General features: G+C 39.5%; 3 protein-coding genes across 3 annotated transcripts; 2 read left to right on the top strand and 1 right to left on the bottom strand.

Moving 5' to 3' along the window:
- Positions 1-516: 516 nt before the first annotated feature.
- On the top strand, positions 517-4,535 carry LOC111024056 (leucine-rich repeat receptor-like protein kinase PXC2). The gene is made up of 2 exons (XM_022301636.2): positions 517-2,601; positions 2,967-4,535. Exons 1-2 carry the CDS (start codon positions 1,181-1,183, stop codon positions 4,405-4,407), a joined length of 2,862 nt encoding a protein of 953 aa, XP_022157328.1. The 5' UTR covers positions 517-1,180; the 3' UTR covers positions 4,408-4,535.
- A 1,442-nt stretch (positions 4,536-5,977) lies between these two features.
- LOC111024051 (uncharacterized) lies at positions 5,978-13,388 on the bottom strand. Its single transcript, XM_088123842.1, has 4 exons — positions 12,897-13,388; positions 12,475-12,802; positions 7,162-7,277; positions 5,978-6,762 (listed from the first exon to the last, which is right to left on the bottom strand). Exons 1-4 carry the CDS (start codon positions 13,032-13,034, stop codon positions 6,316-6,318), a joined length of 1,029 nt encoding a protein of 342 aa, XP_087979968.1. The 5' UTR covers positions 13,035-13,388; the 3' UTR covers positions 5,978-6,315.
- Positions 13,389-13,570: 182 nt separating this feature from the next.
- Positions 13,571-16,426, top strand: LOC111024057 (uncharacterized). The gene has a single exon (XM_022301637.2). It carries the CDS (start codon positions 14,737-14,739, stop codon positions 16,294-16,296), a length of 1,560 nt encoding a protein of 519 aa, XP_022157329.1. The 5' UTR covers positions 13,571-14,736; the 3' UTR covers positions 16,297-16,426.
- The last annotated feature ends 7 nt before the right edge of the window (positions 16,427-16,433 follow it).

The raw sequence follows: 16,433 nt of genomic DNA, 5'->3' as shown, positions 1-16,433 counted from the left end.
CATCAGTGCCAGTAGAAATAAGCTGGTTGTAGGTCATAAATCAATGGGTGTTCTGCTTGGCTTAAAATAATTTTATGAAATCATCTGAATTAACAAATTAGTTATGAAATAAGAAGGCTTTATTTATTTATTCGAGAAAGGGAGAGCAGCGTATGCCTAGATTTGGGAAGCATGGAAATTTTGTTTATTTATTGTGAAAGAATCGCCATTTACGCCACTCAGTCATGTGCAAGGGAAGGCATCCTTGCGTAAACCGAGATAAGAAGAGCCTTTGAATATTTGTAAAACTAGACATCGGAAGAAGATATGTTCAGTGTGGAAACTTCGAAACTAAATAAATAAAGGGGAAGCGTGTGGAATGGAAGAGGAAGAATCAAGTTGCTATGAAGAAAGGGTTTAAGTTTAAAATGAATTAGAATTAGGGTTTTGTGGGCAAAAGGAATTCGAGTCTGCAACTGCAAGAAAAGGTCAAAAATTGGGGCAGTGTGTTTGTTTTAATTGTGAAATGACATGTAATTTTCTGCGACAGCCACTACAAATTCTCCAATGCGACAAATTTTGAAATTTTAAGGAGGCGACGGCGAGCCCCGGTTGTTCCCCTCCCACTGCCTTTTCCTTCGAGTTCCTCCGTGGGATTATGGCCGTGGTTTGACCGAAAACCAAATGAAAAGCTTGTGCCCCACGTAAACAAGAAGCAATGCCAATGCCTGACAAGTGACACACCATCACTCCCTCTCTGCTTCACTTTAGCTTTCAAAACGCTTTGCTTTTTCCCTCTTCGGCATTGGCAGACATATGAAAAGGGAACCCCCAGACAGTATGATTTTTGTTTATTTTAATTATTATTTTCTCCGACCAACTCTTCACTCTCTCTCTATTTAATGCCTTCTTCCACCGCCCTTCTTTCCATAAATCATTTCTTCTCTCTTCCATTCTCTGAACTCAACGAATACTGCAACCTATACTAATTACTTGTACGCATGCCATTGCCAATGGGTCATGTTAATGTATTCCATCCCTTAGCTCTCTCTTCTTCAACAATCCTCAGGCAAAACAGAAAAGAGCAAAGCATCACCGCAATTCCCGTCCTTGCTTTTTAACTTTGTTCTATTCCTCTTTGTCTCCCATACCCATTCTTCTGTTTCATGGACTTCCTTCCATTGGAATAACAAAACAAAATATGCTTTTCAAACTAATCCTTCTTCTCCTCTTAACTCCTGCTGCTGTTTACTGTTTGGATACTGTCTTCAACGATGACGTTCTTGGCCTCATAGTTTTCAAAGCTGGCCTCCAAGATCCCATGGGCAAACTGGTGACGTGGAATGAAGACGATGAAAATCCCTGCAACTGGTTCGGTGTCAAATGCAATCCTAAAACCAATAGGGTCTCCGAACTTGTCCTCGATGGATTCTCATTGTCTGGACACATCGATCGTGGCCTTCTGAGGTTGCAATTTCTTCAAATTCTCTCACTTTCCAACAACAATTTCACTGGCACCATAAACTCTGCTCTTGCTCATCTGGGAAATTTGCAAGTTATTGATTTGAGTCGTAACAGTTTATCAGGACCCATTCCTGAACAACTTTTCCAGCAATGTGGGTCTATACGGGTTATTTCCTTGGCCAGAAACAACCTCACAGGAAATATCCCTCAATCCTTAACCTCTTGCTTCTCTCTGGAGCTTCTCAACTTCTCATCCAACCACCTATCTGGGAAATTGCCTTCTGGGTTGTGGTATTTGAGGGGCCTCCAGTCCCTGGATCTCTCGGACAACTTGCTTGAGGGGCAGATTCCTCCAGGAATTCAAAATTTATACGATTTGAGATTTGTTTACTTACAGAAGAATCGATTTTCTGGAAAGCTCCCTGAGGATATTGGTGGCTGCTTACTTTTAAAATCAATCGATTTTAGTGATAATATCCTTTCTGGGGGTCTTCCAGAGTCAATGCAGATGCTCAGTTCCTGCACTTATCTGAATTTACGACGAAATTCTTTCACGGGTGAAGTCCCTCGTTGGATTGGGGAGCTTAAAAACCTCGAGACTTTGGATCTTTCTGCCAATAACTTTTCTGGTCAGGTCCCAAGTTCAATAGGCAACCTTCAATTGTTGAAGAAGTTTAATGTATCCACGAACTACTTAAGTGGAAACTTGCCAGAATCCATGGAAAATTGTGTTAACCTTTTGAGCATTGATGCTAGCCATAACCATTTGAGTGGAAATCTCCCTTCATGGATTTTTGGGGCAGCTATGCCAAGCCTTCAGCTTTCTGCCAACGCATCATTTCCAACCTCTGTTGAGGGTCTTCAAGTTTTAGATTTATCTTCAAATGTTTTCTCTGGTCACATTCCATCTAATGTTGGAGAAGTTAGTAACTTGCAGTTGCTGAATATATCCAGAAACCATCTGGTGGGTTCTATTCCACAGAGCGTTGGTAAACTAAAATTTGTGTATGCCCTTGACTTCAGTGGCAATCAATTAAATGGAAGTATTCCTGCTGAAATTGGAGGAGCAATTTCGCTCAAGGAGTTGAGGCTCGAGAAAAACTTCCTCACTGGGGAAATTCCAATCAAGATTGACCAATGCTCCTTCTTAACATCATTGTAAGCTCTCTCTCTCTCATTAACATCTTTGAAAGTTGGCTTTCTTTCTCCTTTACAAAATCGTTTCGTTTTCAGTCGGTCAACAGAGTTCATGAACTTCTATACAATTCTACACTTCCTTTTTCATAATATACTTCTTGAATTTTAACTTAGGACCAATATGTGAAACTGTTGAGCTTTATGTTCAGTGTTGACCTCAGAAGACATAAATTGGCTACAATGAAAGCATCCTACTTTGCAACTACTGTAGATTTAATATGCTAAGATTCGCAGTGGCTTCATATTTTCTTTGTCTAATGTTCAGTGTTACCTCCCAGGATGGTTCTAATAATATGTGCTACTTGTGTGTTGTGAATATAATGCAGGATTCTTTCCCACAACAACCTGACAGGCCCAATTCCTGCTGCTGTTGCGAATCTCTCCAACCTTGAAAATGTGGACTTATCTTTCAATAAGCTCTCTGGAAGCTTGCCCAAGGAGCTCACTAATCTTTCCCACCTCCTCTCCTTTAACATCTCCCACAATCATCTTGAGGGCGAACTCCCAGTTGGGGGCTTCTTCAACACTATATCTCCCTTGTCTATATCACTTAACCCATCTCTTTGCGGTGCCATTGTCAATAGGTCCTGCCCCTCCGTGCATCCGAAGCCTATCGTCCTAAACCCGAACTCTTCTGATACTAATGGCAGTTCCCCCTCTCACAAGTATCATCATGATATTATACTCAGCATATCTTCCATTGTTGCTATTGGTGCTGCTTCTTTCATCTTACTTGGTGTAGTAGCTGTAACTATCCTCAATATCCGTGCGAGGTCTTCGCAGTCGCGTTCTGCTGCTCTTGCATTATCTGCTGGGGAGGATTTCAGCTGCTCCCCCAAAACTAATCCAGACTATGGAAAACTCGTCATGTTTTCTGGAGATGCAGAGTTCGTAGTTGGTGCCCAAGCATTGCTGAACAAGGACTGTGAACTTGGTCGGGGTGGGTTCGGAGTTGTTTACCGAACAGTGCTTCGAGACGGGTGTTTAGTTGCAATCAAGAAGCTAACAGTCACGGGCTTGATCAAGTCGCGAGAAGATTTTGAGAATGAAGTAAAGAAGCTGGGACAGATGAGGCATGGCAATCTTGTGGCGCTTGAAGGGTATTACTGGACAACCTCCTTGCAACTTCTCATTTATGAATATGTCCCGAATGGAAGTTTGTATAAGCATTTACATGATGGAACTGGCGACAATTGTTTGTCTTGGCAGCAGAGGTTCAAGATTGTTCTTGGGATGGCCAAAGGATTGGCTTATTTGCACCGCAATAATATAATTCATTACAATTTGAAGTCAACCAATGTTTTGATAGACAGTTCTGGTAAGCCAAAAGTGGGGGACTATGGCTTGGCAAGGTTGTTGCCGATGTTAGACCGCTGCATTTTAAGCAGTAAAATCCAAAGTGCTTTGGGATACATGGCTCCAGAGTTTGCCTGCAAAACAGTGACTATAACTGAAAAGTGTGATGTGTATGGTTTTGGTATCTTGGTTTTGGAAGTGGTGACAGGAAAAAGACCTGTGGAGTACATGGAAGATGATGTTATAGTGCTCTGTGATATGGTGAGGGCGGCTTTAGATGAAGGCACAGTCGAGCAGTGTGTGGACGAGAGGCTCCGATCAAACTTCCGTGTCGAAGAGGCCATTCCTGTAATTAAACTGGGTTTGATATGTGCATCTCAAGTACCATCAAACAGGCCAGACATGAATGAGGTTGTCAATATATTAGAGTTGATCCAATCCCCCTCCGAAGCCGACGAGGAGTTGGAATGAAACTGACCACCAAAAGAGATGTATGCATTTTCTCGGTTTGTTTTCACCAAATTATAAAAAAGAAAAGACATGAAATACATGGAGGAGAATTGAGTTCCTTTTCCATTTCAATCTGTTTCGTTGTAATCTTTTTTGTATTTCTTTTATTCATTGTCTTAGATTTCCACCATACCATCATATTGACTTTCACCGCGAAGCATAACATATCAATTCCATAAGTTATACGCCTTCAAACATGCTTATGAAACTATCTCTTGTTTCCTATGCCGTATTCGTTGTCAATGTAAGACTTGGAATGTATGTTATCTCAAGTTTCCATGTAACATACTTGATATATAGATAGCATCCTAGTTTGCACTTTGCACCATATCTAAATCTTCCAAAAGATGAGGACTGAATGCTTTTGCTTTAAACAATTTGATTCTACAGTGAGGAACAAAGAAAGATACAAAAGTAGTGTGTCTTTAGCTTTATTTAATTAGAGTTGAGTGAGATGGGGTTTGGACTGCTATCTTTAGTATCTTATTCTAATGTAGCGATGCTAATGATAGAACCAACTCATTCTCAGCTTCTTTGTGGAGCTTCCCACATCTTACAATGAATGCAAGGCAAGCCCTCCCTCTGCTTTGGAGTTTGGCATTGGCAGCCATGTTTAATAATTATTAAGACTTGGACGTCAAGTTTAAGATAATTAAATGACTGTAGACCTGACATCCCCTAGTGCAGTGTGAACCCATTAAAATGCCTTAAATATAATCATATTAATCAATGCCCCCATTCACATGCGGGTCCTCCTTAGCACTTGCAACCCTTTAAAATAGTGATGCCTTTTCCTTCTTGCGTGGCCATGGGGACCCGTCTTTATTCCCCTCTTTTACTTTATTTTGATTCCTTAATGCAGGGGCAACCAAAAGCTTAATCTACACATACTGTTCATTGAAATCATGGTAGGAGTTATCATGTATCAATACTCGTCCCAAGTTGAATTACCAAGGACACCACCTGTAACATAAAAGGAATCATCCACAAGTGAATGAGTTGAGTAGAGGAGAAGTGATAATAACATGTCCATAATCATAATTTTGGTTCTGGAGAAAACATACCTCGTTAAGATAAGTAGCTGAAATGATCAACACTTCATTTATGAAGGAAAAAAGAATTAACTAACAAGCAAAAAAAGAATTCAAAGCTATAAAAGAGGGCAGAATGTAGAAAACAAAAATGATTGAATCAGCCTTCCTTTCTCCACTTTTTTGCTTCAGTGAGAGACAACAGACAAATTTCTAAATTACTCCCGACATGCATCTAAAAAGAAGAACCACGCGGAGGTAAATGAAATTCAGGCGTCACAGTACATGATATCCAATGCCTTCCAGTCATCAATACAAAATATGTAATGCAGAAGAGTGTCTGCTCTAAATTCTTTCACAGATTAGAGAGGGAGAGAGAGAGAGAGAGAGAGAGTACCTGCTCCAAATTCTCAAAAAGATACACACACCACGCCACATGAACATGTATTGTATTGTTTTACGGTTCTCTTTGCAAGGTTTTGCATTGGCAGACACCATCATAACTTTAAAAGCTCTCATGAAAATTTATATTTTGTAAAGCTATCATATAAAAAAATCGTAACTGTATTCTTAAAGAAGTAAAAATTGAACAAGGCATAAGAAGACATGCATTCTACATCCCACCTAAACAAACCCAAAAATTTGTATAGACCGGAATTTTTAGGCTTCTGATCGAATATGCGACAGCTACTAACTCTACAATCTAATCAGCAGTGGGAGGAAGGTTAACATTCAGCTATTAAGTAACCTCAGTGGCAACATTATGCTTCACATTGTCACCAACTACTGATCAAATTGTTGAAAGACCTCAAGTTTTGTTCCCTGGCTGCTTCATTAACTAAACATCCCAATCATTCTCCCACCCATCTTTGTAGGGTCTAGCAGTAAGCCCATTAGCCGAGATACTTCCAACATGGCGTCCCCCTGGCGTTTTCACAGAATTTTCTTCATCCCAGTCATCATCCCAACCCTGATCCCAACCTTCAGCAGTTTCGACGTTCACAGCCGAGGAAGATTCTGGCAGTGCCATTTCAAGCTCTTGATATGGGATGCCACCTGGATGTCTCCTCCTAAACTTGCAGCAGGCCCACGACCCCGCAAAGATTACTACTGCAATAATTAAGAAGTAAGCACCGTTTACTGGTGTCACTAGTTGGTCAAAAGAAGGGAGACGCAGAAGAAGGTCTTCTCCAGAAACAAGAGGGTCTGTGTAAAGCACGCATTCTCCATTTCCAGCATCTAATATTACTTTCATGATTTTTTCTGTCGTCAGTGGAATTGTGACCTGAAAAATGAGAAAACAGAAAACTCTAGTTCTACTTCCAAGTATTCACACTGCAGATGGTTACACAAAATAAATTCTGCAGATTACTAATGACTCCAAAACATGAATCCGGAAAAAAAAAAAAAAAAAAAAAAGAAGGGAAAAGATCCTGGCAGATGCAAACAAGTCAAAAAAACAAGAGTAAGATTTTTAAAGGACTGCAGTGAATGGAAAAATAACTGGAACTAAAATAGAATGGGAACTGTCTTAATATTTTCACAGGTCATATGCACAATGAAAGCAATGAACTCAACCACCCAGACAAGAAAGAACTAGCACAAAAATTTGATACGTGAACAGAACTAAACCATTAAAATGTAGATAATTTGCTTTCAGCAGTTTGAAATTATAAGTTCTTACCCTTTCCGCATGATATTTTAAAATCTTAAGCCCCTTGAAAAAGTTTCTTCCGGTCACATTCACTTCCAATGTATCTTCTCCTTTATTCAGGACTAGAACAGCCAAATCTCTGGACTCTTCAACAAGGAAAAAGATGTAAATAAAAGGTTATTCTCATCACGTAGTCAATATATCAGAAACTAAGCAACGTCTACCAATTTAAGAAATTCATCAATCCAACCCCAAAAGTTACAGAGCGGTAAAAGCCATTGAGTTCCACCAAGTAGACATGCATTAAAGAAACCCTCATAACATATACATGATGTATCAATATGCCATCACTTGTTTCAGTGTGAAACTGAATGAGGCAGTCCCAGCCCAGGTTTCATACAGAAATAAGCATTAATTAAGAGCACATGATTTCCCTACAGAAATAAGCATTTCCACCAATAGAATATTCTAAGAAGATAATAATTCACAACCACATTTTAACTTTTAAGTATAGAGATCTCTGATCAGTGAATCTACACATCAAAACAGTGAATATAAAACAAAATTTTCATTTTGATTTAAAATTTAAGCCTTAAGAATTCACAAAGGGATACTAGCTCTAGCTCCTGATAAGAATATTCTGCTTCAATCACTGACTTGCCCGATGAGAGAGTAAACTAACTGAATTAACAAATATAAACATAAAAAAGAAGACCTTCATACTCGGCCCGTGTCACAAAAAGATGCCTCCTATACTCATTTTCCTTTCAAGTTTTTAGGTCCTTTAAGTGACCAAATTCGTCTCTTCTTATTTACGTTGACAGAAAGGAAATATGCAAAGTACGTTATTCTTCTTTTCAATAAAGTTCTATACATTGCAAGTATTTAATTCCTTTTTTTCTTTGTTCCGCATTAGAGATATGAATATCATACCTCTAATAAGTTAAAATTCAAGTCAAATATTCTGTTTGGGCCAGAAAAATAAGAAGAAAATATTTGAACAGGATAATGAACGTGTTTTGGTTTAAGTCTTAATTAGGATGGACCAACTAATTTGGCTATTTAGAAAGATCAGGGGTTAAAAATTCAAAATGTGGAGTATGATACATAACGAAGGTGTTCTACGACTATTTCCAGAATGGGATTACGAATGCTAGCATTAATGTAACATACTTGTGCCTTATTCCTAAGAAAATGGATGCCAAAAATGTCAAAGACTTTTAGACCATAAGCCTCACAAGTATGTCCACAATTATCACCAAAGTGTTGGCCGGGATGCCAAAAATAGACTTCCTCATACGGTGACTGAGCATCAATTAGTCTTCATTGAGGGAAGGAAAATAATTGACTCTTGCCTTATTGCAAATGAGCTCATTGAGGAGTGGATTAGAAAGGGCAATAAAAGGATGATTATCAAGCTTGGTATTAAAGATGCCTTTAATAAGGTTGATTGGAGCTCCTTGGATGCTATCCTCAATGTAAAAAGGGTTTAGGTCATTGTTGGAGTTCTGGATCATTGGAAGCATCTCCAGTGCAAACCGTTTGGTTATGAAAATGGGAGGTCGAGAGGAAAATTTTCAGCCACTGAAGGTATCTGCCAAGGTTCTCCTATCTCCCTTTATATTCGCTCTCACCATAGATTCTTTTAGCAGGTTACTCCTCAAAGGGCAATCTTCCAGTTTTATTGAAAGTTTCTCGGTGGATTGTAGCATTTTCATCAACCATCTTCAATTCCACGATGATACCATCCTTTTCTTATCCATTTGGACTCAAATCTCCAAAATATTTTGAAAGTAAAAAAGATTTTTTAAACAGCCTTGGAATTTAATCTCAACCTTGGACAGACGGGTAGCTCATCTGTCAGTGCACAACAAAGCCTTCATTTTTATTCACTATGGGGAAAAATTGTGAAGATCCTCAGTGCACAACACAGCCCTCATTTTTAATTTCACTACAGATTCATGGCCAAAGTAGCTACCTTGGTCTTCCCATAAAGGATGATCCAGAAAAAGCTTCCCTTTGGGACCCTATTCTTGAGAAGATCCAACAGAATAAAGCTCCTTTTTCCAAAGGTGGGCAGCTAATCTTGATCCAAGCTTCTCTCTCAAGAGTCTCAAGCCTTCCCTCGTATTTAAAAGGCCGAAGAAAGTTGCTGAAGCTATTGAGAGAGTCATGAGTCGATTGGGAAGATCATTCGAAAAGTGCAGCGTCTAACCTTGAGTTTTGGAAGAAAGTCTCCTGCTCTACTCTCTCATGTGCAATGAGTATAAGGGATCTTTAATAGAAAAATAGAGCCCTTCTTGCTAATGGCCTTGGCAATTTGCTCATGAGAAATCAGCTATTTGGAGGAAAGTGATTAAGGCCAAGTATGGCTCCTCTTCCTCAGATTGGTGGTCCAATGAACAAGTTGCCAAAAGATCTGAATGGCCTTTGGAAAGATTTTGGCCTTCCCAGACCCCTTTGATCTCCTCAAGGGATACCATCAAGGTAGAAAACGACCATAATACTCTTTCTTTGGGAAAATAGATGGGTGGTAAATTCTCCTCTGCATACCCTTAACCCCAGCCGCTACTCCATCTCCTTAAGTAAATGCTAAACAGTGGCTTTTTTGTGGAGCTCTACAAGCTGGAACCTATCATTTAGGAGAAATCAAAAGGAGAAGAATTCCAAGACTGGCTTTCATTAATAGGCAGCATAGAAGGTCTCTCCCTTGCTGATAATGTTAGCTCTCGGAATTTGCCACTTGAATCCTTAGAAAGGGAAAGCTCTCATTCGGGAAATCCTCCTTGAAAGTATAACACTTCATATAAATTGTAAAGGAGAATGCCTTCCAACTCTCTCCAAATTGGTGCATCATGTGTAAAAAGGCAAGGGAATCCCAGAAACATTTATTCATTCATTCTGGCCAAGCAACAAAATTTTTCAACATGCTGTTTTCCTCTTCTGGATGATCTAGTGCTTTTGATCTCAAGGTGGCCAACAATCTATCCTCTTTTTTACTTTAATCATCCGTTCAAAGATAAGATAAAAGTATTTTGGCTCAACTCAATTAGGAGTTTCCGTTGGTGCACTAGGATAGAAAGAAATTATATTTTTTTTAAGAACAGATAAAGAACTTTTTTTTTTCCTTATCTAAAAAAAGATAAAGAACTTTTTGTCTTTTATGGACAATGTACTCCTTGTTGCAGCTTCATGAGTAGGCTTAGTATAACTTTTTGCAATTACTCTATTAATGATATTTTAGCTAATTAGAGGGCTTGGCTTTCATCCCCTTACCTTGAAAAAAAAAAGATTTCTGACATACAGTTGTGACTTCTGAATAGGTTTCTATGGTTTTGGAAACAAGCATATCAATTCCACACTATAGCTCTTAATTTGGTTAAAAGCCTTACAAAGTAAATGTGATTGAGTAAATAAATACTGTGAACCTATATAGCAGTGGTATGCCGTGATTCGTTAGTTAAGGAAGGTTTAATACATCTCAATGCCAAGGGAATGTCATACTGATACCTTCACATGAATATATTAAGTTAACTCAGACTTTAGAGATGCATGACATGGCACGTAAATTGTGCACTTTTAATATTTGAGACTATTTATGCAAGGTCAACACATCTAATTATGCACATCACACTTGGAATGATACAGTATTTAGTCAAAATTAGAAGGTTTCAAGAGTTTGACTTCCAATGATTATTTTCATAATATAATTAGAACTTTCTCAAGTTCCCAACATAAATATGCTCGACTAGTTATTAACCAGTAATAGTCATTTTCTATGTTATGAATCACGCATACTTTTTACAGTATCACTGCAGTCAGTTCAACTTATCATCTTCACACTGCCAATTTGTAAGCAAATAGGAAAACTTGGAAAATAGTTTCTAACATATTGTACGAAAAATTCAGGAGAAAAATATGTAGAAAGAAATCAATATATATCTCATTTTCAGATACCTTTTCTAAAATACCATCCTCTGCCATGCCACTAAAGCTAATCCAACACCAGATCATGGTAAAGGATGTGAGAACACGTGACAGTGCAATCTTCTGGTTTTGAAGATTTTAAAGTGTAGAATCTTCTATTTTGGGTAGGCTTGTTGTAGGAGTTTGGTTTCTTGTAACTTTTCAAATATCAATGAAAAGTGTGTGTTTCTTGTAAAAAGAACCGGCAGTGCAATCACACCTTTCTAATCAAGTAATAGGGTAGTTTAAAACCTGAAGGTCTATTCAGAAATTTGATATTGATTAGTGAAGTGGAAAGTTAATAAGATGTAAGACACTAAGAAAATTATAATCTATTATAATTTCAATCACAACTAGGAACTATGGGCTAATCCTATGACATCGGGTAACCAGGGCAGGCTACACCACAGGTAGGCAGACCCATGTGACTACTTGGATAAATCTGCTGTAAAAAATGTGATATCACAGTCTAAATCATTGTATACAGCCAATGAAGGAGAGACTGATCACATTTTGAAGTCCCAAATACATTTAGTTAACATGCAATGTGAAAACGTTTTAGATGAAATGATTTTCATATTGCGACTAAAATTAGATATAAATATAAATAAAATTCTGTTCACATTAGTTTTTAGACTCAATGATGAACTAATTAAAAATTGATCTTATAACATGCAAGAAACAGTGAGATCTAAGACCTTCCCCGGGTGCGAACAATCACTATCAGGAACAAGTTTAGAAATCCTCAAAAGAACGTAAGGAACACGAACAGTTAACCTGTTATATACTGTTTAAAAAACCAATTGTACAGTAAAATTTAACCAATTGGTCCTAACGACCAAAACTTAAAATCCTTCAAGACAATAAGTTATAAGACAATATTCTTTGCCATGACAACTATTTCATCCTCTCTATAACTATTTCATCATCATAGGTCCCTCTAGAAATGACAACACCACAAACAATTACGAGGAAGAAAATCAATACTGGCGTACTCCTAGCTAGTTAAGGTTGACTATTTGAGCTTTGCGTCTGAGATCATATGCCAACTTTAATTCCATAATACAGGTTTGGTTGCCGTATACTATCTTGGAGCACGCATACAACTTCCGCAGATACCCAACGTCTTATTCTTTACTACCAAATAACTGACTATTTCCAACAACAATTTTCAAATATCATCTGATTAAGCAGATACGCTCGCAAAAAATAATACTAATCACCTATAGCAGTACAAAATTAGTAAGCGACAATTCTGATTGCACGATTTTGGAAGCATAAAATTCTAACGTAGGAGCAAATAGAATAAAAAATTCACGGAAGAACACGGAAAAGCATGGTAAATCAAGTAGGGGCGGAAGAGCAACTCGTACTTACCAATAAGATTACTTTTGATACAAGCAACCAACTTCTTCTGGTCCCTGCACTTCTTCTTGTCTGCTATCCCATCACAATTTTCACGATTACTTGATTGAGGACCGGCTTCAGTATCGTTATTCTTCTTTGTGACAAAAGGCTTTCCGTTACCAGTCTCGCTTACAGTAGGTGGTGGACTACCAGAACTCGAATTACTGAGTACTTTCGAATCCACATTGGACAACGAGTTGTTAAGAGCTGGTGGCGGCGGCTCAGTATGCTTCTTTCCGTTAACGGGCACAGAATCCGAGTTATTCACTGAAGAAGCCGGATTGATCACTGGGGAAACCTAAAAGGCGAAAACGAAAACCTGATAAAATAATACAGAGATATAGGATTATTTCTTTCATTCTTTTACTTTTTTCAAGAAAGTAGAGAATTACTGCCGACGTTGTCGTGGTGTTATCTTTTGGAGCCGGGTCTAACAACTTTCTTGAGTCCCAAAGCGAGGCATGGGTTACCTCCGAAACAACCGCATAAGCGAAAAACAATGCCAGAAACCAATCTCTGCGCATCGCCATTGAGTTCTACTCTTTTCCAACTGATTCAGGGGAATTCTCTAGCCTGTGGGATTGGAAATGTCAGAAGCTACCCTTGCGAATTTCATTCTCCGAGAATTGAACTTTCAGTCGCACAAAGCAAAACGATAATAAAACAAAAATTCCCTCCAGCTTAGAAACACAGCCTAGATTTGAGCAGTGTAAACAGAATTGCTCAAAATTGTAAGATGCTTTTGAGGGGAGATTTTCAAAAGCTCCACAATCCGGGATTTCGCCTTCGCATAGGCATTGCAATAAAATTCCGGATTTCCAAGTTGATGGCTGCTGACACGAATCTTATGAAAACCGCGCAGTGAAGGGAGAGAGTTTCATCGATCGTGCTTCAAATCGGTCGGAATTACTCGAAACTCGGTATGAGACTAGACGATATCATGTTGGGCTTTCTAATCTCATGGGCCTAAGAGAAGATATCCAACAATTTCTTGAAACTATGGCCCAATAAAAGCATTGACAGATGTATCGGCCCTAGTCTTGGGCCATGAGCCCAGGTTCGTAAAGTCATTTTATTGTTCAATAAGCCGTCAGAGGAAGGAGAATAAACAAGATTCGTTGCTTCCAAGTTCCCAGTTCTGTAAAAGACACTTAATTTAATGGGGTTTAGATTCTGCTAAGCTTCTCAGGGACTTTTGATATTGTAGTTTTAAACAGTTGAAGATTGGGGCTTGGATTTCAGAAATGGCAGTGGTTAAGAAATTTGGGGACGAACACAGCAACTTGTTGGACCAATATGAGAGAGTGAGCTTCGAAGCGAGACTGAAGGAAGCAATGCTGGGGCGAAGTCTTTCGGAGCCGAGGACGATGAGGTCTCAGCCGCAACTACTTACAGCTTCAGTTGCAGTTGGACCACCATACAATTACAGATACCAGGATCAGCCCAGAAAAGCCACCTTCAACTTCAACAAGATTATCAACAAGTTACTCAAACCCATTTTGCACAGAAAGAGTAGGGCTAGGGCAACGGCGAAGGAGTTTCCAGATTTTAAAAATCCCATGTCTTGGAAAGCCCTCAGTAAATCCATGCGCCTTTGACTTTGAGTTTGGGTTTCTTTCCTTCCTCTTTAATTCTTCTTTTTAATGCTTTCCCGGCCTTATCTTGTCGGGCCAGCTGATGGGTGATGATGTAATAACAACAATGTTTGAAAAGGCAAGGGGGAGAAATCTTGTGTGAAATGCAATTACATACATTTCTTGAAGGAAACACAATACTATTACTGCATAATCGATCGTGCTTCCTTTAAGTGATATCTGTTTCTGGTTGAAGGAAGCTAATGTAAACAATCGGATAATTTATTCTGTTCTGTTTTCTTCCTTTTATATTATTTTGACGTGAAATTTGGGCGCAAGTTAAGGAACCTTCTCCCTCCAAGATTTGTGGGCTGTTTTAGGTATCCAAGGGCATGAACTGGGCTCAAACTCAAGCCACTCGAGGCCCAATAAAACTTCATTTATTACCCTTCCCCAATCTCCAATCTCCATTTTATCAACAAAAAAAGAAAAAAGTCTCCGATCTCCACATCTCTGGACTCTGGAGCGCCTCTCTTGTCGTGTCTTCTGTTAGCAAAGTGATGCTTTGTCCCTGCCCTGCGCTCCACAACTTCAGCTTCCCGTCCAATTATCTCTGCAAAATAAATCTTTGCTTCGTAGCAGATCCAAGCATAAACCAATGCATCTGGCTGTAAACGCAATTCTTCCACTCTCTTCTACATCTGTGAACTTTATTGAAGAAAATGGTAGGTTAAGCCCCAATAAGCAATCCCATTCCAACCGTAATAGAGGGCCTGGTTTCGGTGGTGACAATGTTTACGCCTTACCCTTCAAATTGGAAATTGAGAACCCCCGTAGAATAACCGTTAAAAATGAAGCTGGCAGAATTGGATCGCTGCCAACGCCGTCGAAAGAAGGGACTGAAATGTTCATCACGTCTCAGAAAGATTGTGAGATTCAAAACATATCTGAATTCAATGACCTGTTCGCGGATTTCGTCTCAGCGGAAGAGCTCGATCTTGCGTTAAGACTGTTGTCCAACATATCATCGTATGGTTTGGTCCCAAACTCTAGAACTTTTTCCATCGCGATAAGGTGCTATTGCAAGAAAGGAGATTTGGATAATGCGAAAAGGGTTTTCGACCAAATGCTGGGAAGCGGTTGTAACCCAAACGACGCAACCGTCACAGTTCTCGTGAATGCTCTCTGCAGAAGGGGCAAAATAAAGCGAGCTTTAGAAATGGTGGAGCTCGTGGGAAGGATTGGACGCAAGCAAACGGTTCGGACGTACAATTGTTTGTTAAAAGGACTGTGTTACGTGGGGAGAGTGGAAGAGGCATGCGAAATGGTGGCGAAAATGAAGAAGGACGGCTTGGTACCTGACATTTATACGTACACCGCTCTAATGGATGGCTTGTGTAAGGTAGGCAGGTCAGATGAGGCAATGGAATTGCTTAATGAAGCCGAGGAAAATGGTTTAGAGCCAAGCGTGGTAACTTTCAACACCCTCTTCAATGGCTACTGCAAGGAGGGGAGGCCACTGGATGGGATCCATGTGTTGAAGAAAATGAAGCAAATGAACTGCATGCCCGATCGCATCAGTTACACTACTCTGCTGCACGGGCTGATAAAATGGGGTAAAATCCGAACAGCTTTAAGGACGTACAAGGAGATGGTCAGCTCAGGCCACAGCGTGGAAGAAAAAATGATGAATACCTTCATGCGAGCGTTATGCAGGAGATCCTGGAAAGAGAAGGACCTATTGGAAGATGCCCATCAAGTGTTCGAGAAAATGAAGAATGAATTTCAAGTTATTCATCGGAGTACGTATGGGGTGGTGATCCCAGCACTGTGTTCGGGAAACAAGATTTCGGAGGCTGTGGCAAATTTGCATCACATGATTCGAAAAGGATACTCTCCGAGAGCCATTACAATCAACGTCGTCGTTGAAGCACTTTGTCGCAGGGGAAGCACCAATGAAGCTCTTGGTGTTGTGGGACTGGGACTAGTGGGAGACGGGCATCACCATGTAATCCCTTTCAGCAGAGTTTCTTATGACCTGATAATCGATGAGCTTAACAAACAGGGAATGTGGTTTGATGCTTGTAAAGTGTATGGTTTGGCTTTGAAACGAGGTGTCAAACATACGAAGAGACCTCAACGATCAAATATGCATAGTCAAGTCACGGCACTATATCCATCAGAAATGGCTCCTGCCACGAGAGGGTGTTCTACGTAAACCCCCCAAATACTGATGCTATCATTTTTAGGTGGAAGAATGTTGGATGGGTATTGATTGCAGATTAACCGTTCCATCACAAAGTTACAATAAACAATTTTCTGCCAATAAGTGAATTACCTCTGGTATACTTTCTG

This window comes from Momordica charantia (assembly GCF_013281855.1).
Source record: "Momordica charantia cultivar OHB3-1 chromosome 5 unlocalized genomic scaffold, Mcharantia_2.0 BLBB01000005.1, whole genome shotgun sequence".
NCBI classification, from domain to species: Eukaryota; Viridiplantae; Streptophyta; class Magnoliopsida; order Cucurbitales; family Cucurbitaceae; genus Momordica; species Momordica charantia.
The sequence above is the reverse complement of the archived record's forward strand: the minus strand, read 5'-3'. Positions and strand labels throughout refer to the sequence as shown.

Bases quoted from the DNA above. Each gene is read 5' to 3' on its own strand.
- LOC111024056 (XM_022301636.2), top strand. From the start codon at position 1,181: ATGCTTTTCAAACTAATCCTTCTTCTCCTCTTAACTCCTGCTGCTGTT. The intron at 2,602-2,966 runs GTAAGCTCTCTC...AATATAATGCAG, and splicing joins TGCTCCTTCTTAACATCATT to GATTCTTTCCCACAACAACC.
- LOC111024051 (XM_088123842.1), bottom strand. From the start codon at position 13,034: ATGGCGATGCGCAGAGATTGGTTTCTGGCATTGTTTTTCGCTTATGCG. The intron at 7,278-12,474 runs GTAAGTACGAGT...TCCTTGTTGAAG, and splicing joins TATCAAAAGTAATCTTATTG to AGTCCAGAGATTTGGCTGTT. The intron at 6,763-7,161 runs GTAAGAACTTAT...CTCATTTTTCAG, and splicing joins TAAAATATCATGCGGAAAGG to GTCACAATTCCACTGACGAC.
- LOC111024057 (XM_022301637.2), top strand. From the start codon at position 14,737: ATGCATCTGGCTGTAAACGCAATTCTTCCACTCTCTTCTACATCTGTG.